Below are 27544 nucleotides of genomic sequence, written 5' to 3'. Positions count from 1 at the left end.
GGGGAGCATTGTGGGAAATTAAAATGGCAGCTCAGCCCAAGCTACCTTGCATGGTGCAGTGGAGGTCAGGAGTCAGTGTTCCCAAGACGCTGGAGTTCTGCAGCTGCCTGATGGTACTCTGTGCTGACAGTGAGATACTCTTGGCCTGGGAAGTCACACAAATGCAGTCAAGTTTCCCACATTTGTGGAAATGGCAGGGGTCAGCACACCCAGAATGCAATGGATGAACCTGGGAAAACCTCCTTCGTGATCACGGTGTCTCCCCTGCCAGGTAAGTAAGGGGAGACACCATGATCGTGAAGGTAGTTTTCCTAGGGTGAGGCTCATCCGTTGCACTCCCAGGGTGCTGACCTCTGCCATTTCCACAAATGTGGGAAACCCGACTGCATAACTTGTGGTAGTCAAGCAATGCTCGAGGGCTAATCAGGTGCTACTGAGAGATGTAAAGACAGTTTCAGTCTGGTCCTATGTTACTAATCGCAGATGCTCTCAAATATGCTGCAGTAGTAATTCAGAATATGAGGTGGTCATGGAATGGATCCAGGAACTGGATTTGGCTCCTAGGGAAGGCTGAACAGTGACAATGTGACTGCTGCTTGGTAGGGCCTAAGGCATGCATGTGTGTTGAGTGCTCAGAGCCAGGATGGACAGGTACCCTTGGAAGCAGGCAGGCTGTAGGCAGATGGGCTGAAAATAGCTAGACATGTTGGTAGGAAGCCGGAAGTTGGGCAGCTCAGAGGGAGGACCAGGTGATGTCCCCAGCAGAACAGGGTATAAACCTTTTCATAAGTAAAAAATCAATTGGCTACCTGGACTGACAGAAGCCAGTGATGTCAGCTAGTATGTGGATATCTCAGTAGCAGCAGCCCCCTTCTGCATCACTTGATTGCCCAGGTCAGGAGGATCATGGGCTGCAGGTCCGGCATCAACAGGTGGCACTGTGGGGCAGCTGCCCAAACTGGGACCACTGCTGCCCTGCTGCCTGCCTTGGGATCCCTGTGCTGGGTGGCAGGGATCAGGCCACCATTTCAGTTTCCCACAATAGACTTCGGGGCATTGTGGAAAATGTTTAAATGGTGGCTTAGACCCAGCTAGGAATGTTGGAGAAATCCGCAATTGATTCAGATGAGTCCAAGTTTCTATGACTCCAAGCTGTGGATTCTGCAATGGACCGGCTTTTTCTGAGTCACGTAGATTCCGTGGACTTGTGTACCAGTTTTTCACTTTTGAGGGAGATCTGTGCTAATGTGCATTAACACAACTGTGCATAAGTGGTAATGCACACTTGCACAAATGCACTAATCCACAGTAACTAATGCAGATTAGCTCATTTGCGCAAGCGCGCGTTAGCACTAATGTGAATTAGTGCAGGTAGAATGACATGCTGGTTTAAAAAATCTAATTCCATCAATGAGCGGATGATGGAACAAAAGACTCTTGACAATCCGTAAAACACAGTCGGAATGGATTTAACAATCTGTACGTCCCTAGACCCAGGTGCCTTGGACTTATTACAGTGGTGCTGCTGTTCTCTGCAACCGAAGTTGCTGCTACCAGTGGGACCCACCAGTATAGAAGGTCCCAGTTAGAGGGCTGTCTACCAAGGGCCCTTGAGATGTGGAGCTGGTCCTACTGGGCTGCTGTGGCAAACTCCAGCTGCAAAGGCCTGTCAAAGGCCTCCCAACCAGCAGCAGGAGGTGACACAGGAAGTAGGGAACCTACGCCTGATACATAGACCTCCTGCTGTGATTCCAGCAATGACTGGAGGCATGAATGAGCCCTTCTGTACTGTCCCTGCTCCTCTTTACACAGCTTATTTTAGGTGAAGGATGAAGCAGGGATGATTCTATTATTCCCTATGCGGGGGCTGCATGCAACTTGCACATACACAATGGATGGATGGGTCAAACTCATTGGGTGCAAAAAATAAAATACAAAAATAGTTAACACCACCTATGTTACCTTCCATGCATTGCACGTGACCAGGTGTCGGCATACAACAGGCACACTCTTCCTGGAGAAACAGAACCGGCGGAACAAGCAAAGGAGATCTTGATCCTCAGACACAAGAGCTGGCAGATCCACATGAACCAAAGTGACTCTGGCCACTTGAGCAAGGAGGTAGGAAGGCAGGCAGTGGGCATGGAGACTTATTCAAATTAGAGCGAGATAGGTAAGGTGTGCCATTTTGCATCTCACTCCCATCGGTGGACCTTGAGTGGCTGGGGGTGGTGAAGCCAGATGCAAAGTAGTATAGTATATACTATATAGTATATAGTATAAAGTATAGCAAAGTACGGGCAGAGCCAATTGCCTATTCCCCCCCCCCCCCATGAGTCATACATTGGGATGACCTGCATAGACACATGCAAATCAACAGCCCTGTGCAGATGTTCACCTGCACATGTGGGGGCTAAAACTCTCTCTCTCTCTCTCTCTCTCTCTCAATCTCTCTCTCTGTGGGGGGCAGGTAGGGACATCCTGCTGATCGCATGTGCCCATAGACTTATACACAAAATAGAGCCGTGAATCATGCGTATAAGCCTATGGACAAATAGACTTAGACACAAGATTCATGACTCTATTTGCATATAAGTCTATGGGCACATCCTCCCGATGGCAATTTTTTTTTTTTAAAGACATGGCAATCGGCAGGGACAGGGAGGAGGCGAACGGCTCTGGCTGGAAGAAGCAGCCGAGTCCCGTTCCACCTCCAGTCCTCCTGGAGCAGAGGTTTGTGGTCCCGATCTGCTGTGGATTCCTGAGGCCGGATTCCAAAGAATCCGGCCTCCTTTGAATCTGCCACGGATTTCTCTGACATCCCTACAGTAGAGAGGGAGTGAACCTAGCCTCCCTTTGGAGAGAGTTCCTCAGCCTGGGAGCGGCCACAAAAAAGGCCCTCTCTTAGGTCACCACCAAACATGAAGATAGGGGTCTTGAAAGAAGGGCCTCTCCAGAAGACCTTACAGACTAGGCACGATCAGATGTGAGAAGGCGGTCTTTCAGGTAGCCTGGTCCCAAGCTGTATAGGAACATAGGGAGCTGCCTTATACTGCGTCACACCCTTGGTCCTTCTAGCCCAGTATTGTCGACACTGACTGGCAGCAGCTCCCTAGGTTTTCAGGCAGGGATTTTTCCAGCCCTGCGTGGAAATGCTGGGGATCAGACCTGGGACCATTTGCATGCAAAGCAGATGTGCTAACATGGAGCTTCCGCCCCCCCTTCCCTTTATAAGAAGAATTATCTTTATATGAAGAATTAGCCACATAATTTTTGTTTGAGACCACTAGGAATGAAAAGTGTGACATTTTGGACCTAGTTCTCACCAAGGTGGTACACCAGGTACACCAGACTGTACCACTTCAGAGTGCAAGTGGAACTCACATGACTGAATTGTATTACACCCCCCCTCCAAAATCCATCTTGCGACCAGGTTATCTGAAAGATTGCCATCTCCCATATATACCTGCCCAAACCTTAAGATCCTCTTCAAAGGTCCTGCTCTGTATGGCCCTATGAAGTGAAGAAACTACTAGGGAGAAGGCCTTCTCAGTGGTGGCACTGTAGCTGTGGAATTACTTCCTCAGAGAGACTCACTTGATGCCATTTGACTAGTCTTTTCAGTGCCACCTTTTTATTCTCCTAGGCTTTTAAAACCTGTGATCTTAAAAGCCTGAATTTTTATCCCACTGATTAGATATTGTGTATTTTAGTTACTGAATATGAACTTGAGCACGCTCCAGGAGAGAGCGGAGGACAGGAAGGCCTGGCGTGCTATGGTCCATGGGGTCACGAAGAGTTGGACACGACTTAACGACTGAACAACAACAACAATTTTAGTTACACTATGAATTTGATTTTTAGTTCTTTCACTGTTGATTTTTTTTTAATGCTACAATTGTTTTGGGGATATCTTTAAGTTGGCATCTTATCATTTCATCTTTGCGAGTCACCCAGAAAACTATATTATTAGGTATAAATATCATAGATAAATTGTCCCTGCATATAGAAAACTGGCTTGGTAGTGTGAAGGCTAGGTTAGAATCATTCTCCGTGACAGGATTTCTAAGTGCAGGGAATCTTTTTGCATAGATTTATCCCCCTGGTGAGAAGGAGGCCCAAGAGAACACATTAGTGTGGCTAATTCACTAATAACTCACCTCATAATTCTTCTCTAGGGCCTGTTTCATCTAGAATTGTATTCTTCCTTTGACCACAAGATGGAGTCATTACAACTATATTTACGAAAGATAAACTTAGGGAAATAAATGTTAATTGTGAACTAATAAACCAAAGAAGGACATGTATAGGTAAAAAGTAGGAGGAATGGAACACAAAATTTTATTTTTGTTTGTATTTACAAATTATTTGCTTACACATTATTATTAGTTGTTCAATTTGTTTTTCACCCATTTCTAAGGACTGGGCAGCCTACAGAGAAGAGAGAGAAAGGGTGGGGTGGGGGAGATCTCATTACTTTAACATCATAAATAGTTAAGAACTACACGTCAACAATAAGACTTCATAGTTCAATTGATAAAGCCAATGAGCATTTTGTTTGCATGGTTAAACCAGGAAGCCTCTTATTAACCATCATTTCAGTTTAATCTGAACCAGGAAGCTATGATTACCAGCTTCGGATCAAGCAAGAATATTAAACCTACTTCTAACTAAGATTGAATATCCTGGCTTATTCCAAAGATGTTAGCTGTTGCCATGTTTGCACATAACAACAACCCAGAGTAGGGGTAGAGTATGTTTTTTTTGTTGAATCATGGATTGTTGTTACAAGTGAACCCTTGTAACAACAGAAAGAGTGCCACAGGCATGTATGAAAGTTTGCAGGATCAGGACACAGCTTCATACACAGCCGTAGCCCTCTTGTGATCATTTGCTAAAGCACTATAGTGCTCTTTCACTAAAGCTCTATAGCAAAAGAGCGCTGCAGCTGTGTATGAAATTTGGTACTGATCCTGCAAATCTCCAAGGTTTTATAGTCACCACCCCCCTTTTTGCTGCACTTGGGATTTTTGCCCCTCTGGGGTAATTGCACAGGGTTTTCATGGTGGATTGGGTGTCTCCTGACCAGGAGATGCTGTGTCTGAAGTTTGGTCCCAATCCTGCAAACCCCCAAGGTTTCATACCCCCCCTTTTTGCTGCACTTGGGATTTTTGCCCCTCTGGGGTAATTGCACAGGGTTTTCATGGTGGATTGGGTGTCTCCTGACCAGGAGATGCTGTGTCTGAAGTTTGGTCCCAATCCTGCAAACCCCCAAGGTTTCATACCCCCCCTTTTTGCTGCACTTGGGATTTTTGCTGCTTGTTGAGTGATTGCACAGGGTTTTGGTGGCAGATTGGGTGTCTCCTGACTGGGAGAAGCAGTGTATGAAGTTTTGTCTGCATCCTGCAAACTTCCAGCACTTCAGAGGTGAAACAGCACCACTGGTTGGGCAGGAGGACTGTAGCAGGACAGGGGCGGGGTGTATGAGAGTCAAATTGCACACAGTAGCTTAATAAGCTATTCACAGTAGCTTATTAGGCTGGTCCTGTGGTGGAGCATCATGGACTATTAAAAAAACAAATGGCTGTGAGTAGCTTATTAAGCCACATTCATTCATTCATTCATTCATTTATATCCAGCCTTTCCCCCTCTTTAAGGAACCCAAGGTGGTGTACTTTATCCTCCTCCTCTCCATTTTATCCTCACAACAACAACCCTGTGAGGTAGGTTGGGCTGAGAGTCTGTGACTGGCCCAAAGTCACCCAGTGAGCTTCCATGGCCGAGTGGGGACTAGAACCCAAATCTCCCAGCTCCCAGTCCAGCACTCTAGCCACTACACTACACTGGCTGTCATGGGTTATTGTGTTGTCTGAACATGGCCCATAACTGCCCTGTAAGGCAGGTCAGTACTTATTTAGACCAAGTATGACACATGCTCATTCTGGTTTTTCTGTTCTGTTCTGTAAATCAATCAATCAATCAATCAATCAATCATATTTATTTATGGCTTGATTTTTGATTAATAGTCTGGTCCAGAAATGAAGTTCCTTCTCTATCTGTACTGGGATTTCATAGTTTGCTTTGTCGTAATGCAGTGACATATCACCCTTTGAATTCCAAAGAAACAGAACCACTTTGAATTGGCCAGTCCCCTAAAGGTGCTTATGTTGGGTTGGATCATGCTCCTTTGTTCAAAAGGGCCAAAACAAACTTGAAATGGGATCTGAACTCCTGTTTGTTTGGGGCCTTTTAAGTAGCAATTCTAGGGGATGGGAATGTCCCAGTTTTGATTGGATCTGTGGCACTGGGAAAGGAAAGCATTAATCCTTTTCCTGTGTTTCTTTTCCTGTTCTAATGCATTCTCCTAAAGCTGCTATTAGCCCAACTTGGGGGAGCGGGGGAATTCACACACCTTGTAGGTATCTGGATTCTTTACTAGCATGTTTAATAGCAGCTGGTGCGTGCGTGCGCATGTGTGTGTAGGATTTGGGCCAGTAAAATGGCAAAGGGAAAGGGTTAAACACCCTCTCCCACCAGTGTTCATCACCACCACTTCAATCTATGTATCAGAATGCCCTCCCCCCCATTTTAAAATTAAAACACAAAAGTTCAGGAGACCCTATCACTGATCTTCTCCATCACATCTATTTTGACCTGAAGTTTAAGGAGATAATATCATTCCTCTACTAGATAACTGTGATGGAGTATTGTGTTTTAAAATCAAGGAAGCAAGGTTCCAAGGTACTGGAAACTGAGATCAAGGTTCTAATCAGAACCAGCCAGAACTCTAAAAGAGCTATCTAAGACGCAGAATCCATGTTGGGAATAGGGTTCAGCACCTTGGATAGCTCCCTTAGAATTCTGGCTGTTTCTGGCTAAAACCCAGAATGGATTCACAGCCCCACTGAAATGGGGGGGAGGGGCTGTGAATCTATTCTGTGAATATTATTCCTTGATAATTGTGATGTACTGTGTGTGTTTTAAGTTCACAAATAGTTTATTTGCAGGCAATTCACTATCACAGATTAGACTCAATGCATCCAAATGGTGGAGGACATCCCAAACACAGCAATATAATGAATGAAACACTGTTTACCATAAATTTCAAGTTTGCTTATTTTATTTTCCACTGGGGATCTAATTGATTTTGTCAGAATAAAAAGTGTGACCCCCCAACCCTCTTGATGACCTTTTTATCTTGCCCACAAGAGAGAGGACAAACAATGTTACTACCTGGAGAGTAAAATCCAAAATCTGATTTGGATCAAAATCTGATTTGGAAGGGTTTTGTCTCTGTGTGGAACCTTGGGTCTTTCCACCCCCAGCTATTCTATCTCCATAAGAGTTCTTTAGGGACCTCTTTTGGATGACCTTCTCAAGAGTCATTCAACTTCTGTACAACTGCGAACTCTATTGTTATTACAGTTGCAAAGGCACGGAAAAACAATGGACAAAGAGCATGGGGTCCCTTGTTACAAGAGAAAAGAAACAAAAGCAAAATAGAAAATAGAAAATGGAATTGGGTGGTATCCAGAGTTATTTGGCAGCCTAGGCTCTCAGGGTCTAGTTGCCACATTGCATGTCCATCAGAGTCCGACTCTCTGCTTTAGAAACATAGCAGACATATTCAGTCGTTCAATGTGCTAACAGAAGTTCTTGAGGAATGAAGATTAGTGCTTTAGCAAAAGGACAGCGCACTGATTAGCATGAGTCTCTCTACCTAGCAAGGCCTCTGCAGGCTATTTGGTCCAGAGCCAAGGAACACCTCTGCACAGACTGGCCAAGTTTCTGTTCCATTTTGCAAGGTTGGCAGACAAGCTGTTTTCCAGATTAGGTTGGGCAATGGAGTCCAAGGGAGACTGGACTTTTTACATCCACTGAATTATTTTTTTTAAAAAAATCTTGAAACATTACTCCCTTCCCCGAGCTGTGGTGTGTAGATTTTGTGTATTTTTAGAAGCCTCTTTGTTATCTTATCAAAACTGAAAACAAATGGAAACATGGTGGATGGGAGAAATACAGATGGCTGTTTCTACTATCAACTTAACAGCAATCTTCAGAAAATTGCAGAAGATTATAGTTGGAAGACATTTCAAAGGCAATCAGGTTCAGCCCTCTTCTGGAAGCAGGAATCCTATCCAAAGATATCTTTGGTCAAATGTCCATGAGTGCCCTCATTTCCAGCAATGGACAGCCTTGAATATATTTATTCTTTATTCTATTCATTGGATTAATATTTGGCCCCGTTCCAGGGCCTGGGGGCAGCATTAATATTTTAACCACAGTATTCCCAGTTAATCCCAAGATTGTAACACTCCTTCTTTATGCTGATCCCTGGCCATCAAAAGCCAATTTCAATTTAAAAAAAAATCTCACACCTGGAAAATATTCAAGATTTGGACATTTGTTACTCCAGAGCAGGGGTGTTGAATCTCACATCTACAAGTCAACTCTGGCTTGCATTGGATTCCACTCTGGCCCTCCAGGGTTCTTCAAATGCCCATGCTCCCGTCCTTTTGCCCAACCACCTTGTCCCCAACCATCAACTGTTTGGTGGTATCTTCAGTTCTGTGCAGTTCCGCCCACCCCCACAGCTTGTATTGGGTTGGCTTTGAAATAAGTTGAGTGATGTGAAGGAAGGATCCCACCAGGGCTGGCCAACTTCCCTGTGAAGGAGGACCCCTCAGGACCCAATCCCAGGTCCCCTTCCCAAAAACAGGACTGGCCAAACCTGGCTTTTCAGTCCCCCAAAATGCACAGTAGCCACCCTCTTAAGCCAGGAGGCACTGAAATTAGCACTGACGTTATGCAGAGAGATCACACCAACTAAAGGTTGGATAAAAGTTTATTAAGATCAAAATAAAGGGATAGAGGTAAAGAGAAGAATGGAAGTAACAAGTTACACAAGAAGGTACAAAGCCAAGTCACTTAACTATAAACAGAGAGCTTCATGAATGCACAGCCAAGCAAAATAATAAATCTATCCTTGCATACCTAAGTATGGAACTCCCTGGATAGCAACCAGCCGTCTGCAGGTCCAGGACCACCAGGATGAAGGGAGACACCATGCCTTGACCTCAGCCCTCTTTTATTGCCCGTCCTTGAGCAAAGGGGCCAGGAGCCTATAGATAACACACAATCTCAGGTGGTTACATCTGATGTGGCAGCCTGACATAATGTTATGGTAGAAAACAGGCCGTCATTCTTAACAAGCTACTTCACCAAAACCCAGGAATTAAGATTTCCTGAATTTGCACGCCCTTGAATCCCCAACCTTCTCTTCCCATCCAATGCGTCTGGCAGGAATAACGGTGGCAGTAAGCTGGAGAGAGAAGGAAGAAAGGGGAAAAAAGAGTTTTCTTCCCCCTCCCATCTTTGACAGGAGTCCAGGCCAAGCCAAAGTGCCCCCTGGGATATATAGTTTCCACCAGGGGTACTGCTGACCCGCCTGACCCAGGCCCAGGCCAGGATGACTCTTTGGATCAAGACCCTGACATTACAGAGCCTAAATACCTTGTAGGACCCTCTCATCCTAGTGAGGCTCAGGTACCTCTGGCATTGGTGGGGAAGCTACACCAGGCCCTTCAACAGTGGTGGACCCTGAGGAACCCCCAGACAGGACTGCCAAGGACCGTACCTCACCTGTGGGGTCAGAGGAGGAGGTTGAGTATCTGCCCAGCCCTAGAATGAGCCAGCACCACAAGGTAGAGGCACAGGCCACCACACGGAGGCAAAGTGTGGTGTAGTGTGGTGGCCACACTACACCAGTGTGGTGTAGTGGCAAGAGTGTTGGACTGGGAGCTGGGAAATCTGGGTTCTAGTCCCCACTTGGCCATGGAAGCTCACTGGGTGACTTTGGGCCAGTCACACACTCTCAGCCCAACCTACCTCACAGGGTTGTTGTTGTGAGGATAAAATGGAGAGGAGGAGGATAATGTAAGCCGCCTTGAGTTCCTTGCAAGAGGAAAAAAGGCGGGATATAAATGCAATAAATAAATAAATAAAAGTGTGCACCTCAAGAATGGTAGGAACCAGGCTACTTGAGAATAAAGAACTTCTCATCATGAGAAGGACTTCTTCCAGAAGACTTTGATGCTGGCTCCGATTTCAGTAGGGCTGTGAAGCTTGTTCCCAAAATGGGTTCTGCACCTTGGATAGCTCTTTTAGAGTTCTGGCTGGTTCTCATTAAAACCCAGAATGGATTTGCAGCCCTACCAAAATCAGAGCTGCCAGCCTCCACTGCTTTGATGTACTGCAGCTGAGTCTTGAGTGGGGCTCTGGTAGCCTCAGCTCATAAGCCTTCAGTTGGGACTTGCTAGCTGCTGCAATAACACCTTTATCTCAGTTTCCAGCACCTTGAAACTGTGCTTCCTTCCTTGATTTTGCTATTCTTTGAACTGATCTCTCATGCTGCTGATTTCTGAACTCCTGATAAGACCTTGTTTTTGGACTTCCCATTTGCTAGACTGACAAAACTGTGCTTTGACCTTTTGCTTGCTGACTTTGCTAAATGGATTTGCTCCTAATTCACCATGAGGCTGAGCCCCAATCTAGCCATAGCAGGACAACTGTGATGGCAATAATCCCTTGGGAAAACTACCTTTTCTAGGCGGCTACTTCTGCCTAGCTGGAATGCTGCTATGTAGAACCCCAGAAAAAGTGAGGGAGAGACTTCTCTGTCTTCCTTTCTTTACCCTGAGGCTCACTAGGCTTGGGACTGCCAAAGCTGGGGCTCTGATTCTACTCCTGCCTGGCAAGTGGGATGGAAAGGATGGTACATGGGGCTTGGGGAGGCTGGATGGTCAGGGGATATAAGAGAACATAAGAAGAGCCATGCTGGATCCAACCAAGGGTCTGTCTAGTTCATCCTTCTGTTCACATAGTGGCCAACCAGCTGTCAATGGGAGACCCACAAGCAGGACATGAATGCCAAGCACCCTCCCACCGATGTTCCCAAGCAACTGGTGTACATAGGCATGCTGCCTCTGATTACTGGAGGTACTATAGAGGCATCAGGACTACTACCCTTCTCCAGGAATTTGTCTAGCCCCCTTTTAAAGCCATCCAAATAGGTGGCCATCACCATGTCTTGAGGAAGCGCATTCCATAGTTTGACTATGCACTGTGTGTAGAAGCATTCCTGGCTTGAATTAAAGTTTGAGCTGGACAAGAATTCAGAGCCGTATCGCTTGCCTCACATTAGAGATGAGGGCAAGCATTTGTTTCATTCATATTTTAATATGAACCTATCGACTTTGCACTTCTCAAAGTAGTACGTGTACCAGAATGCAATGATCTCTCAGTTTTTGCACTTCTCCACATTTTGCGATGCAGCTCTCCAATCAAGAAATGTGTCAAAAATGTGTACATTAGGGAAAGTGGTATATTAGGCAGATGTGTTTGCAAAGGAAGAAGTGTATATTAGGGGACATTGTGTACAAGAACACATATAAATTTTCATGCACACCAAAATGAATATTAATTTTTGTGTGCACTTAAAAAGCCCTCAAACTGATGTGGAAATGGGACAAAATGGACTTATATTTGAAAAAAAAAATGTGGAATTTACAGAAAGCAAAACAAATTCATCCAACCCAACTTCAAGCTGATCGTAAAGATCAGTCCTTTCCTACTGGTGGATTCTCTTTTTGTTACGGTTCTCTCAAAAAGAATTAAGATAAGTAGCCACTATGGGGCCGCGGTGGCTTAGTGGTTAAGACGCTGAACTGCAGACTGGAAGGTCGGCAGGACAGCAGTTCAAGACCCGAGTGCCGCGTGACGGAGTGAGCTCCCGTCTTCAGTCCCAGCTTCTGCCAACCTAGCAGTTCGAAAGCAAGAAATTGAAAGTAGATAAATAGGTACCGCTTCAGCGGGAAAGGTGACAGCGTTCCGTGCACCTCGGTGTTCAGTCATGCCGGCCACATGACCACAGAAGGGTCTTCGGACAGCGCTGGCTCTTCAGTTTAGAAACAGGGATGAGCACCGCACCCTAGAGTCGGACACAACTGGTTGGGGACACCTTTTAGCCACAATAGGGTGATCTTAGCCTGAAAAAACCCTCTTAATTGTCCAACCATTGTTGGTTTGTGTTTGTGTTTGTCAGTGAGAGCCCATTATTTCTACACAATTGCATGATGTTCTTTCTTCATTGCAGAAGGATGACTGCTATTCATCGGATGGTGGAACTAATCCGAAACCCAAGTTGTGCAGATCTCTTACCAGTAAGTTGGAAAACTCTGGGCATTATTAGCCAAAACACTACTCCTGTTTGGACTCCACATGTTTTTTGGACGAAAAGTATTTAGGTTCATTGATTGGCCATTTCTGCCAGACCTGGTCTTTTAATCCTAGCCATCATAGACATTATTTGGTGAGTGACAGGAACCCAGAGATGGGTTCTTGCAGACAACCAAACAGGGTAGATGTCTTTTTTGGTGTTGAAGCAGTGTGTGTGTGTGCGTGTGTTTATTCACCTTCTTTGACTAATAGCAGCACATCTTACCAGTTGCTCATCTTTTTGTCTTTCTACAGCCAAGCATTCCAGAAAAGTACCTGGTGTGAAACCTAATCGATCAAAGTCAGTTGGCATTATACCACTGCAGCCAGGTTCTACCCAGTGGGTTAATGATGAAGAAATGGGGGAAAAGCCAATTTCAAAGGAGAAGTAACCCCATGCCATGGCTTTCCTTCTGCGCTTCTTTTGAATCTGTATTTCTTTTCTGATTCTGCAGACAACAGTAGAAAGTGTTTGAAGTGTTTGACAAGTCTTACTTTTTGTAAAAAATCATGTGGGTTCAAAGTACATTGAAATTGCTTTGCAAGTATGTACATTAAATGTGTTTAACCCTCTTCAATTCCACAAGGGATCTGCAAAATAATTGTTAAAAATCCCGTTCGCCGTTCATCATGAGCATGTTTTACAGTGAACGTTTGAGGTTGGAGACAACATGTTCAGAAAAATAAGGTGGAATAGCCCTCCCAGGATTGCAGACTTTCAGGATGCTGGTGGGGGACCCCGTAACTGAATCATCCCCCATGTCAGAATCAGAAACTGTCAGGAGAAAACGTTCTAAACGCCAATCCTATGCATGTTTACTCAGAAATAAGCCCTACTGAGTTCACTGGGATTTACCCTCAGGTAAGTGTATAGGATAGCAGTCCTAGTCTAGCCTCTTCACTAGTGTGTCAGCAATCCCACATGAGATTCCCCGCACTTGCTTTCTGAAGTGGAGCAGTCCTAAAAGGGCTGGGGCTGTACCATGTTATTTCCTCAGATGTATAAGGTTATATCCAGACTTAGTTATACTTCAAGTTAGGGATGTCAGAGCAATCTGTCTGGGGGGTGAGTTCGCTGAGCTTTTAGTAGCTCAGCCCCCTGGACTTTGGCTCATTTCCCTGCAAGCTGGATCAACTCAATCTGCATCGAGTTAGGCCAGTCTGTGGATTTTCCTTAAAAAAAAGTAAATAGAAAAATTGCACAAATTGCAGCTCCAATTTGTGTAGTTTGCACAAATTGCGGCTGTAATTTGTGCAAATTTCTACTTTTGGCAATAAAAAAACCTGAAAAAAGTTCCTGGGTTTTGGGAAAAACCCGTGGCTCAGTTCACAAATGCAAGCTGAGCTGGGGGCTCACGGAAATCCAGCGAACCCTAAAAGGGCTGGATTTCCCAGCAATGGACTTCCCTCCTTCAAGTAGATCCAATGAACTCAAAGGGTCTTAACTTAATCTAATCCAAGATTAAGTTATGTTAATCTAATTTAAGTCCCATTGATTTCAGCTCCTAGGACTTTTTTCTGTCTAGACATGCATAGAATTGTGCCCTTAGTCACACTTAGAAGAGACCCAATTTATCAATGGGATAAGTTAATCTTACTTAAGTCCCATTGATTTCAGTGGGTCTCCTCTAAGCATGACTAAGGGCACAATCCCTTGATTAAGAGCAAACTCCCTACAACTGGGAGTTGTAGGACTTTTTTCTGTCTAAACATGCATAGGATTGCAGCCATAGTCCAAGATTACAAGCCAGATGCTTTTTAACAAAGAGCTTTAGCGTGCAATCCTATGCATGTTTAGACAGAGAAAAGGCCTACAACTCTCAGCCTTCCCCAGCCGGCATGGCTGGCTGGGGAAGGCTGGGAGTTGTAGGCCAGTTCTCTGTCTAAACATGCATAGGATTGCGCCCTTAGCAGTGCAGGACATAATGGGGGGAGCTGTTTTGTATGAACTTGAGAGTATGTTCATCTTTTTTGTGTATTTTGTATATATGTACAAATTCGTAATAAAATTACAGCATGAGAGGGTGAGAGAATGTTTGAGTCTATATGGAGAGCAATAGTGTTGTTGTCATAATACTACCACTAGCCCTACTATTTCGGCTATTATTTCTTCTGATTCCAAGATTGTTCCAACTTCCTTGGGTGTGTGTGTGTGTGTGTGTGTGTGTGTATGTAGCATCTCATTCACCACTGAGCCCAGTGGAGCTATAGAACAACCTTCCCCAATTTGCAGTGGCTTAGTGGTTAAGAAGACGCTGAACTGCAGGCCGGAAGGTCGGCAGGACAGCAGTTTGAGACCCGAGTGCCGCGTGACGGAGTGAGCTCCCGTCTTCAGTCCCAGCTCCTGCCAACCTAGCAGTTCGAAAGCAAGGAATTACAAGTAGATAAATAGATACTACCTTGGCGGGAAAGGTAACAGCGTTCCGTGCACCTCGGTGTTCAGTCATGCCGGCCACATGACCACGGAAGCGTCTTCGGACAGTGCTGGCTCTTCGGTTTAGAAATGGAGATGAGCACCACACCCTAGAGTCGGACACGACTGGTTGGGGACACCTTTACCTTTACCTTTTAGAGTATAACTAGCATGGATGATGGCTGTGGACGATGGGAGTCAGAGTCCAACACATTTGGTGGGCCCAGCTTGGGGAAGGTGGCTGTAGAAGATGGAACAAGGAGTCAGGCTAACTTCTCTGCTTGGGAAAGAGTGTGGTGAATCAAAGAGGTCAAATATGGTGGGTCCTTAGAGCCACTGTGGTGCAGTGGTTAGAGTGTCAGGGTTGTATCAAATGGGTTGCATCCACTGGTAGTGTACCCTAAGACCCATTAATTTCAATGGGTCTACTCTAAATAGGACTAACATTGGATGCAGCTCTCAGACCAGAACTGAGAAAACTCTCATTCAAATAGGTCTTCTCTGGGGCAAGAGATCTGATGTGGGACAGTGGAAGTTGCTGTTTGTAAGTGTAAAGATGTGCCTCCAATGATGCTTAACATTATAAATAAATGCAAATATTACCAAAATGTCCTAAGTTTCCAGTCATCTCTCACGCTAGAGCGGGGTTGGGCAACTTGTGGCCCTCCAGATGTTTTGGCCTACAACTCCCTCCAGGCCTAGCCAGCATAGCCAATGGTGAGGGATCATGGGAGTTGTAGGCCAAAACATCAGGAGGGCCACAAGTCCCCCACCCCTGCTCTACAGGAAACTAAACCCAGAGAAGTGCTTTGCTGAGCTTCCAGCAAAACCACTGCAGGAAGGAGTGAGGCAGTTGAATGTGGGTGTTGTAAAAGGGCAGCAAATTGTTAGTTGTTTAAGTTATCATTATTATTGTATTTTTATTGGCAGGGTGGAGGAGAGTTGATTGGGCATCTGTGTGAATAGAATGCTGGACTAGATGGACCAGCACGACTCTTCTTATGTTCTTATGAGAGATGCTTGTAGGATTTTCTGCCTCAGATGCCCAAATAATTTGACTGCTCTTGGGTAATATTTATTTATGTGAGGGAGGCTACTATTTACTGCTCAGCCTCAGACAGCAAGGTCAGTATGGCATATGGCCCTCCAGAATGAATGAGGTGATAACGAGGGTTTCAAGGTTCAGTATTGTTTGTGACAGATTAGCTCAAATTCCAAAAGGAGTGGAGATAGAGGAATTCGAGCCAGACGCTCTGTAGGTGAATATTTGTTCAGTTATGTTTTCTATGCTACTTAATTGGAAGACTCAGAGAAGCCAGATTAAAGACAAGGCTGGGGGAATGGAGTGTGGTATTTCATTCTTTCTGTCTGCAAGCTTTGCAGTCACTGAGAAATGGTAGATGTATGGAATGGAAGACTTAGAAATACATGGACCTGCCCATGCCCTAAGATCAGTCATGGAGGCCCTGCTCATATCCCCACAGGTGAGATATCTTAGATTGGTGGGTGCAAGAGATAGGGCCTTTTCTGTGGCTGCCCCATCCTTGTGCAATGCCTGATCATGGGATGTCCATGTGGCACCCTCCTCACTGTTTCTTAATGGGCTTTAAAGACCTGGAGGCTCCAGCCCGCTTTTAAAGGAATGGATACCCATTTTTATTTTATCACTGTGAGTTTTGATGGTTGCTGTTCTTTTCAATATTTCATGCTGCTCTTTTATCTCACTGTATTTTTCTATTTGCCTGATTTAAATTCTTTGCCTTGTAAATTGCCTTGAGGAGGCTTTGCCTCAAAATAATATGTGAAATGTTTAAAACAAATTAAAGAAATAATAAAAAAGGAGAAGTCAGGAAAGAATCAAACAGAAGCTGGACACTTCTGTCCTTTTCTTTGGTGGGAGAGGCCAGCAGTTTTTTTTGGCAAGATTATTTGCATGTCTAATTAAAAGTTAAAGCAGGCGTGGTGACCCCGTGGAACTCTAGAAGGACACGAACTCCCAGCAGCCCCAGTCAGCATGGCCAATGGTCAGGAATGATAGGATTTATGGTCTAGCAACATCTGGAGAGCTATAGGTTCTCCATCCCTGAGCTAAAACTTGGATATCTTCTGGTCAAAAATGATCCTAAGGCTTAATTACTAGATCTGTGAGCCTCTTAAAATTCTCCACCCTATTTGTGGGCAGAGAAATTCCACCGAATTTCTCCAGGAGGAGGAGAAATTATCCAGCAGTTTCTCACAGGCAGGGCTCACCATTGGCAGGGGTTGCAGTGCCCCTGTTTCCCTTTTTCCTAAAGGTTTTGTACTTCCACTGCAAGTGGCAACAGCATCAACAGTGCTGGAAGCCTGGACCCCCTTTTGCATCCTCCACGTTATTTATTTATTTATTTAGATAAATAAATCTAAATTTCTATATTTATTTCATTTCATTTCTATACTGCCCAATAGCTGAAACTCTCTGGGAGGTTTACAAAAATTAAAACCAACAAGCACACAGTAAAACAATATAAAATATAAAAACATTAATACCACAATATAACAATACAACCAGAATAAAACCAGCGTAAAAGCTAGCAGCATTGCAAAGATTTAAAATGCAGATTTAAAACAGCAAAGCTAAACGTCTAGAAAGCTAAAATGCTAAAATGCCTGGGAAAATAAAAAGGTCTTCACCTGGCACCGGAAGGAATGCAATGTAGGTGCCAGGCAAACCTCACTGGGGAGCTCATTCCACAGCTGGGGTGCCACAGCAGAAAAGGCCCTCCTCCTAGTAGCCACCCGCCTCACTTCCTTTGGCAGGGGCTCATGGAGGAGGGCTGCTGAGGATGATCTTAAGGTCTAGGCAGGCATATATGGGAAGAGGCGATCCTTCAGATAATCTGGCCCCAAGCCGTTTAGGGCTTTGAATGTTAATACCAGCACTTTGAATTGGGCCCGGAAATGGACAGGCAGCCAGTGCAGCTGGAAAAGTACTGGCATATTATGAGCTCATTGTTAATCCCTGTTAACAATCTTGCTGCCATATTTTGGACCAGCTGAAGTTTCCAGACCGTTTTCAAAGGCAGCCCCATGTATAGCACATTGCAGTAATCCAGACAAGAAGTTATCAGAGCATGGATAACTGTAGCTAGGCTATCTCTGTCCAGATAAGGGCGTAGTTGGTATACCAGCCTAAGCTGATAAAAAGTGCTCCGTGCCACTGAGTTCACCTGTGCCTCAAGTGACAGTTCTGGATCCAAGAGCACCCCCAAACTACAAACCTGATCCTGTAGGGAGAGTGCAACCCCCTCCAGAACAGGTTGAATATCACCTAGCCGGGCAGACGAACCACCCACTAACAGGACCTCCGTCTTGTCTGGACTGAGTTTCAGTTTATTGGCCCTCATCCAGTCCATTACCGTGCCCAGGCACTGATTCAGAACAGCCACTGCCTCACCTGGGTTTGATTAGAAAGAGAGGTAGAGCTGGTGTCATCTGCATATTGATGGCACGTCAGCCCACACCTCCGGATAACCTCCCCCAGCGGTTTCATGTAGATGTTAAACAGCATGGGGGATAAAATAGAGTCCTGTGGAACCCCATGGCACAATTGCCAAGGCACAGAGCAATAATCCCCCAGCACCATCTCCTGGAATCCAAGTAGGAGCGGAACCACTGCAGTGCAGTGCCTCCAACTCCCAACCCAGACAACCTATCCAGAAGGATACCATGGTCAATGGTATCGAAAGCTGCTGAAAGGTCCAGGAGAATCAACAGGGTCATACTCCCCCTGTCCCTCTCCCAGCAGAGGTCATCCCACAGGGCGACAAGGCAGTTTCCATTCCAAAACTGGGCCTGAAGCCTGATTGAAATGGATCTAGATAATCCGTTTCATTCAAGAGTGCCTGGAGTTGTCCTGCAACCACCCGCTCAAGCACCTTGCCCAGGAAGGGGATGTTGGCCACTGGCCTATAATTGTTAACATCCTCTGAGTCCAGGTTAGGCTTTTTTAGGAATGGTCTGATTACCTCCTCTTTTAAAGAGGCCGGCACCACTCCCTCTCTCAAAGAGGAATTTACAACCTCCTGGACCCAGCCGGACATCCCCTCCTTGTAATAAGCCATGAAAGGCAAGGGTCAAGCGCACAAGTGGTCGATCAGACTTGGCCAAGCACCTTGTCTGCATCTTCAGGCTTCAATAACTGAAACTCATCCAATAAAACTGAACCAGACAGTGCTCTGAACGCCTCTACCAATGGAACAGCATTAATCGTGCAATACAGGTGTGAGGGAGCAGTGTTGTATCCAGCTTAAGGGAATAGGTAGAAGTAGTGGTGTGCCAAAATCTGTCCTCCAGGTTCCCCCCCTCCTTTTTTCTTCCTATCTTAAAGAGGCTTCCATTTTACTGCCACATCCTCAGGGTATTTTATAGCTTATTTTGAATTTAGTCTGGTGGTATTTTTGAGTTTAATCACTGTGATGTGGCCAAGGGTACTGTGTATGTGTTTTCTCTCTCCATTGCTGTGCAGCCTCCAGAGCTGCCTGCACTTTGTTATCTAAAAAAAGCCGTAAGGAAGGAATTACCCAATGATGTCTTCTCCTGAGCTTTAATTGAAGTGCGGGAAGCCCAGGAGGCTACGGGCTGCCAGAGAGATGATTGTACAATGAAAGACAGGACACTCATGCACAAACCTCATAAGTAGGGTAAAAGCACAAGGACGCTCAAGCCCAGCCTATGAGAATTTCTCCAAAATGTTCTTCTCCTTTGAATTTCTTTTTGGAAACAATTCATTTTCTATGAAATTGAATGAGAATGGTAGAAAAAAAAAATCGGGCTAAATGTTTGGTGCAGCACTATTAATTACTGGCAGTAAAAGCTTTAAGATAACATGTGCTGGGAGTTTTGGGATTTTGGCCCTGCCCCCTTTTGCCTTAGACCATGCCCACCACTGGAATGTGGCCCCCAATAACTTCTCTGAAATTGAATTCAGACCTTGGGGCCCTTGTAAATTATTCTGCATATCACATTTTTTCTCTTTTCTCTTTTTACTACTACTACTACTACTACTACTACTACTAGCAAAGTTAGTTTGTAACAGTATTCGTATCATGCAATTCTTTTCAGCAATCAAGAAACACTAAATCAATTGTAATAACATGTAAATATCAGCAAGCAATATACCTAGTTTAAACTTGATTTCTGTTAGAAATCAAAGAAACAGAAACAGTAATTTAAAAAAGAAATAAAGTAATTGCTGGATTCAGAATTTAGGAAAAAAAACATTGTGTTTTTGGAAGCAAGGACTACTTTTTAGAATAATTGATAAATGGGACCCAATTTATTATCAAATTGTCCTGTCACTGCCTTTTTTCTGTTGTTCTCATATAATGCATTAATTTAGCCATAAGAACAAATTCCCACATTTTTTGTATCCATTCACTCATTGTGGGTATGATTAATGATCTCCATGATTCTTGCTGCCATGATCATATGAGGAATTATGCAAAATATTTTATTCAGATGTAGGGCACAATCCACTCCCTGCTCTGTGCATGGCAATCCATGCACTCATCCCTTGTAAAGCAAAAGGGAGGGGGACTGAGTAGAAAGGCGGATTAAGGGTGCAATCCTATGGGGATAGGTGGGCGCCTCCAAACTCAGAGGCGACCAATTATTCAATGCAGGGTGGGGGAAGCATGGAGGGGATCTTCACCTCCACGCTCCATCTGTCTCGCATTTGCAGCTCGATGGCCAATTTCAGATGTCTAGCCATAACACTTTGGAGCAGGGGTGGGGAGGTGGCCATGCCACCTATGAAGCGGCGAGGGAGGGGATAGGGGGGCAGTTTTCTGGGAACTGACCTTGGAGTGTGGGCTTCGAGGTTGGTTCCCCCAAACCAAACAAACCTGTGGCCGTCTAGCCATTGTCTAGCGGCCATAGGATTGCACCCTAAGGAAGAATCCTATGCATATTTAGACAGAAAAAAGCCCTACAACTCCCAGCATTCCCCATCCAGCATGACTGTAGGGCTTTTTTCTGTCTAATTATGCATAGGATTGCTCCCTTAGTGGTAGAAATGTCTGTTGCAAAGGAGGAGAGCATGGGAGAAGATAGGGAAGAAACCAACGAGGGGCCAACAATCCCTTTCGTCTTTTGTAAAGTATAGATTAAAAAAAATCAAGGCATAATGGTCAGTCAAAGGTTTTGCAAAGCTCTTTCTCACTTACTCTGGGCCTCTGACAATGCAGAGAACACCAACAGCCATCCCAGAGTAATCTCTTCTGATATCTAGCACTTTGAAATCCTACAGTTAAGTGGAAAAAAGTTAAATACTGGGATCTCAATGCATGGCAAATTAATTCTTTGCAGAGTTTCAGGCTTATAAAAAGTGTTTAAATTCACTGTGTCATTGAATATTGCACGGTTCTGTGAAAAGAAATTGTAGCCATTTGATTCACACACACACCTCTCCCAGTGGCTCAGAAATTCTCTCTCTCCCTCTCCTCTCCTCCCTTCACTGAACTAGTTATGACATCTCCAGGTGTACAGCTATGAGGTTTTAAAGGTGCACTGAAAAATCTGAAGTATGAATGGAAACAAACATGTTGGTTGTATTCACATATTTGTTTGTACACACAGATCTTCTTATCTACACGTCAAACAGCTGGGACTGGCTCTAGTCCCCTGCTGAGTGTAAACTCCATGGCATACTTCGAATTGGCTCTGTGTACTGTGTGAAATGGCACTTATAGATGACACATTTGTGAAAAGATGAAATGGATGTTTGCCTGGGGACATGTTCCCCATGTCTTATTCTGCTCAAAGTTCAGCCCCCTTCACATGTTACTCATGTGAAGGGCACTCATGTGCAGAAGAAGGAATGGGGCTGGGGTGGTGACTTGTGAATCACCAAAAGAGAGGACACACCTTACCACAAAAGAGATCAAAGGAGGACACCTCTTTGCATAACATTTGCATATGCTGATTGATATATAAAATGTAAAAATTAGCACATGCTAATATATGTGTACAGATGCAAATTTAGAAATAATTATTGCAATTTAAATAGAAATACAGAACATCTCACCATAGTATGGGAGACTGTGTGACCTGTGTGTCTTGCTCAGTCTGCTGTCCAGGTGCTGTTGATGGGCAACTTTAAAGCTCTTCCTTCTTGGGATTCTTCATCTTTGAGTGGACAGCTGTTCAAATAAAGGACTGTCCTTTTGTAAAGTAAACCATTGCTGGTTGGAAATCCATCATCCAGAGATCTACCAGTAGGTCCAAATCATCCTTTTGTCTGGCCCTGTTCTATGCCCCTGATCATAGTCTGCAGCACTTGTCTGTTTCTACACCAGCCTTCCCCAGCCTGGTGCCTTCCAGATGTGTCGGACTACAATTTCCATATCTGGTTGTGGATACTGAGAGTTGTAGTCCAACACACCTGGAGGGCATGAAGTTGGGGAAGATACACACACACGTCATTTGCATAATATATACAGGTCGCAGAATGGGGCTGTTGTTGTCACAGGAATTCACTTATCTCAGACAGACATAGCCCTGCTGTAATGCCTCAGCTGTTTGGCAGCCCCAGGTCATCTGCTTTTCATAGCCCTCTCCTTACCGCCCCATGAAATTAACACCAGTTCTGAAACGATGCCAACCTGTTTTCTTAAAATAGAGACGCTTTTCTTCGTGTGTCCCTCCCTTGTCTCTCTGTCTCTCTCCAGAAAACAAGACTGTTTCCTTCTTGACCCCTTTCCTCAATTTCACCCCTCCCTCCTTCCTTCCTTGTCTTTCTACCATGAAGATCAAAATAGCTGCGTTTTTAGCAGGGATTCTTGGAGTCCTGGGTGTCCTTCTCTTCCTTGTTGCCTTTGGGACAGACTATTGGCTGCTTGCGACAGAGAAATGTGGAGGATTTGAACCTGAGAACAGCACCCGTCATGCGGAGGAGGTAATCGCCCCCCCCAACAGTGGGAAATAGTTTGCAAAGATGCTTCTGTAGCTTAAAAATAAATAAATACTGTTATCAGAAGAAAAAAAATACCCTTGGGAATGAGAGGAAAATTAAGAGGTTGTGAGTTTTAATCTCAAATAAGAAGCAATTGTGTATGCCCCTGTGATATATTCAGATTCAGTTAATTCTTAAACAAACAGACTACATTCAGTGGCTGTTATCTAAAAAACAGAAACAAAGGAAGCATGCTTTTCTTCTTTTTTCTCACATGCAGATTTAATTGACTGATAAATAAATCAACTAAAACTCATATGATTAATCAACATTTCTTTAAATGGATGACATCCTTACTAAAAACAAAGGGTTTTTTTCCTCCTTTTCTGACTTTGAATAATCCAGTTCTGGCAATTTGCTAAGGCTGCAATCCTGTCCACACTTACCTGGGAGGAAGCCCCAGTGTACACACCGGGCCTTACTTCCAAAGTAAGCATGCGTAGAAATGGGTTGTTAGAGGGCAAACATTGGCCTGGCCTGTAAAACTCCATTATTTGAGTAGCAACTGCAGGCAAAATTGACTGAGTAAATGTGGCATTTCAGACCCATCTGATGTGTCTTCAGTTGCATTTGCGTCTTATTCACTTTTCTAACAGGAGGAGAAAAACAGAGATACCTGGGTGGCAATCTCAATGTTAACACCATTTGCCTATAAATATATTATATAATATATTTACAAATGTAGCTTCTGTGCTAATTTGAATGATAATGAAGTATGCCAATTTCTACAGCACATCTGGATTTTTCTTTTTCCTTTTTATAGTATGGGAGGGGAGACTGGAAAGGCGACGCCAAAGGAATTCTTACATTTCACCATGAAGGTTTCTTTTGGCGATGCTGGTTCTTTGGTGAAGATTACAAGAAGACCATTTGGAACTTCTGGTTTAGTGAGTGTGAATCTGGTGGTCTAAGATGAGTTCGAATCTACACCTTCGTTATCTAGTGGATCAGGGTGTGAAGTATGACCAGTATCAAAGGCCACAGGTTCAGGTTTTAAACTGAAATGAATCAATTGTTGCATGTATTGTTTATGAATCAATTGTTTATTCATACAGCAAATATTATCATCATACAGAAGACATGGCAACTTAAGTATTTAGAAAATAATATCAATGGAAACTGCTATTAGTTTAAGAATAGCATTAGAATTGCATTGACAAAGGATTCAAAGTAATTTGAATAGGGTTCCTGCTTCTCCCCCCTAAAACTTCCTCTGGCCTGTGTCGTCTTAGGGCATAATCCTACCAGAATGGCCATAAGCTTCCGAACTGGGAGGCTTGTGGCCATCCAGTGCAGAGCGGGAGGAGTGGCAGAGGTGATCTTCACCTCCGCGGTCCTCCCGCTCTGCATTTTGGGTAGACAGGCTTTTTCGCCTGTCTAGCTAGGGCTCTGCAGAGCAGGAGGGAAGGAGGCTGGGGACATCTGGGGATACAGCAAAAATGGGCCCTCCCAGTTCCCTCTTCTCCCCACACACCAGCATGCCCCCTTTCCCTCCTCTCTGAGGTCACTTTTGAGAGCTTGGAGAGGCAGTCAGAGGAGTTCTATCCACACCAGCTGTGAGGGGGAAGGGGTGTGGAGCTCGGATTCCTGGACCCGACATCGGAGACAGCACTCCAGCCTTGGATCCAGGAATCTGAACTATCCTACATCCCACAGACTTTTTTAGGGGCCATAGGGTTGCTCCTTGAGTTGTTTTAGAGTATTCCGCTACAATAGGAAAAAATCGTGTCTATCGGCCCAATGTAGTGGGCCGGAAATATTTTCATCTCCATCAGAGCTGGAACAATATAAAGAAAGGAACAGCAAGAGGAACAGAAAGGGAAAGGGGAGCAGGAAAATGGGAAAGAAAACAATAAAGAGGGAAAATAGAAAATAGATGGTTGCAAAGTGAGAAGTGTATAGCTGCCATCTTCACGTGACCCTGAACATGCTTTTTATATTGATCACAAATGAGACCATATCACTTTTCACCATTTAAGTCAATTTGATAATGGAGCATGTAGGCAGACATGTAGATTATTTCACTTTATAGATTATTCCACTTTATATAAACCATCATCTTCTAGGGGAGAAATTTCCAGTGTTTCTTTCACTGTCTGATTATTGTTTTGTAAGCTCACCCCATTTCCACATCTTCTGCAGTGATGGACAAATCTGTCAGTTCCTTTTACTCCTGCATTTGAATATTTAAAATCTCAAGTTCTTTCCACCCCATGTATGAAGATACTTGCAAATGTTGGTAAATTCTTATTAAAAACAAACCAAAGCGCAATGAACACCCCTCCTCACCAGACAAATTGAACAGGTGAAGACATTCCCAGCATGTAGAGGACCATGCTGTACCCGCCTGCCACACAGCTGTTAGCGATGAGGAGCCCGTTGGAAAAAGAGGAGGTGGCAACCCTAATTCACCACCATGGAGATGACTGAATGAACAGGGATGACTGAACGCATGCATCTGTCAGTTTGGCTTTCAAAATTCGGTCTCAGAATTCAAAATGTTCAAATCTCAAGTTCTCTCTGCTCCGTTTATGAAGAAATTTGTCAATTTTGATCACTTTTATATAAAAAAAAATGTAGTGAAGAAAGTAGTTCTCACCCATCCCTAATCTTCCCAAACAGCCCAAATATTTCATCATCTGCAGTGATGCTTTGCCATCATAGTAGCTATGAAGGTTTTGTTGTCCTTGGCATCAAAATGCCAAGTCACATATTGGCTGTGGCAGTGATTCAGCAACATTTCCAAGAAGCCTGCACAGAGCTGAACATTTCCACAGTTGTCATTCATCTTAGTCCATCATAGCTGTTCTAGAGCTTTCAAAATTCAGTGTCTCCTTGGGCCTAGCAAGGACAGACTGACATTGAGTGCAAGTGCGACCTGTAACAAAACGTTGCAGTGCATTCTTACCTTTTAACAATGGCACCAGTGGAAGCCAGTAGCTCTGATGTCAGTGGGGCTGTGAATCTGCTCCGGGTTTCAGTCAGAACTGTAAAGGACCTATCCAAGGTGCTTCAGCACCTTGGATAGCTCCTTTAGAGTTCTGACTGGTTCTGACTGAAACCCGGAGCGGAACCACCGCCCCACTGACATCCGAGCTACTGGCCTCCACTGAATGGCGCTGCTACAGCTGGACTACCAGAGCTCCATAGCTCTTGGGTTCCTCAAATGCAGGCTCCCCACTGTGGCTCCCCCCGCTCCCCCCCACTCACTCTCCCTTTGCTCACTCCCCCCCCAAGCAGTGGCACCTTTCCTTTTCCCCTTTCCTTTGAGCTTTTAGAACAGGGTGGGAAGTGGTGTGAAATGATCTGCACTTATGCCCAGCATCTTCATGTCTCTGAATAGCCTCTAGATGACCACAAGGGCCCAGAGGCATGCTGGGGAAATCAGCATGCTGGGTGGGCACATTCACAGATGCACTCTGCAGCATGCCCAAACTCTTCTAAAAGTTAAAGAGAAAGAGAGCACACCGGGGCCTGGGAAAGAAAGAGTGAGAGCAGAGAAATCAGAGAATGAGCACCAGGGTGGAGCGGTGGGAGATGGGGAGGAGAGAAAGCTCACAGAGAGAGCATGGGGGGAGCTCCCAGGAGAGTGTGAGAGGACCCCCCTGAGGGCATCTTGCCCAGTGCCCCCTCAGGACTGCCTCTGCCTCTTAATAGGAACGTTCGTGTTCAGGGTTCTAACCAGCCGGCCATGCCTTTCTGCAGAGTACTCCATTCTTTAGATCCACCCTTTTCCCTCTCCCTTTCCAACTGACACTAAATATCCCAACAAGGCTACTGTGCATGGTCATTGAGTTATTTGTTGTTGTTTTTTGCCCCCTTAGCTTTTACTTCTGCAAACCTTCAGGAGAAATCATATTTCTCATTGGTCCCGGTTAGGCTGCAGCCTTTTTGGCACTCACCACCTGAGTTCGCTATTAGAGAGAATGATGAATGACCTCTTTCAGCCATTCTCAACCCCCCCCCCACACACACTGACCACATCAAAAATGGTTAAGGTCTTCAGTGGACCACTTAATATGCCTTTTCTTTGTTCTACAAATCAAAGCACATGCATAACTCAAGTGCAGATATTCTTGACTGCTCCACAACCTTCCTGTGTAACCTTGGATCAACACCTTGGATCACCAGTGATCCACAGACGAAAGTGTAAGAACCTCTGACCTCTTTTATAGCTTGCGCTTCACACACACACACACACACACACACACACATGGGGCCCTTTGCCTACTCTGGAGTAAAAATGGGGAGGAAAAAAAATACAGCTGCTACACACACATTTAAAGTAATGTCTGTTTTGCCCTTATGTCTGTTAGTCCTGAATGTGCCACAATTCATACTAAATTGATATCAATTTAGACTGCACTGCCTGCAGAATAAAGCAGAATGCAGAGAATAAGATGTTTCTGGTTCTATAATTCACCAGTATTATGATTCTATCCTGACTCCTGATCCTATATATATTTCTTTGAATGTACATCCCACTAGTCCCCCCGGGACTTACTTCCAAGTATGTGTGCCTACAATTTCAGCCTAAGTCTTCTAATGGTTTTCCTTATCGTGTATTTCCAGTATGAGTTGATAAAGTACAGATGATTCTGGATCGCAGCATTAATATAATAATGGAGACAATCCAAACCTAATTATTATAATACATTGTATAACAGGATATTACCTTAAGTCAAATGATCAAATTAAACATTGCTTGAAATGCATTCCCATAACACAAGATAGACTTGATAACCAGCAGATCTTTTATTACTTTTGGTGTCTGCATTAATGAGAATCATCACAGCAAATTCATTTTGCCGCTTTTTGCAGATGCAATAATTAATGCAGTAGAAATTTCATTAGTCACTTAGCAT

General features: G+C 44.5%; 2 protein-coding genes and 1 pseudogene across 2 annotated transcripts in view; 2 read left to right on the top strand and 1 right to left on the bottom strand.

The window, feature by feature from the left end:
- Window positions 1-14303, top strand: part of LOC146338558 (sodium/hydrogen exchanger 2-like) — a 57818-nt gene extending 43515 nt beyond the window's left edge. The window contains exons 14-16 of the mRNA XM_084813278.1: window positions 1987-2121; window positions 12155-12221; window positions 12532-14303. Coding sequence (XP_084669404.1) covers window positions 1987-2121; window positions 12155-12221; window positions 12532-12668 — 339 coding nt within the window. The 3' untranslated portion in view covers window positions 12669-14303. The remainder of the gene's footprint in view (window positions 1-1986; window positions 2122-12154; window positions 12222-12531) is intronic.
- LOC146338559 (U1 spliceosomal RNA) lies at window positions 153-279 on the bottom strand (annotated as a pseudogene).
- Window positions 14304-22469: 8166 nt separating the features above from the next.
- The window catches only part of LOC146338557 (transmembrane protein 182-like), a 31389-nt gene continuing 26314 nt past the window's right edge, over window positions 22470-27544 (top strand). The window contains exons 1-2 of the mRNA XM_084813342.1: window positions 22470-22622; window positions 23443-23566. Of these exons, the coding sequence (XP_084669468.1) occupies window positions 22470-22622; window positions 23443-23566 (277 nt within the window). The remainder of the gene's footprint in view (window positions 22623-23442; window positions 23567-27544) is intronic.

The sequence above is a fragment of the Heloderma suspectum genome, chromosome 9, assembly GCF_057233095.1.
Source record: "Heloderma suspectum isolate Gila_16-S chromosome 9, 16-S_ref, whole genome shotgun sequence".
Classification (NCBI taxonomy): domain Eukaryota; kingdom Metazoa; phylum Chordata; class Lepidosauria; order Squamata; family Helodermatidae; genus Heloderma; species Heloderma suspectum.
Note: the sequence above shows the minus strand (reverse complement) of the source record. Positions and strands in the feature narration are given on the sequence as shown.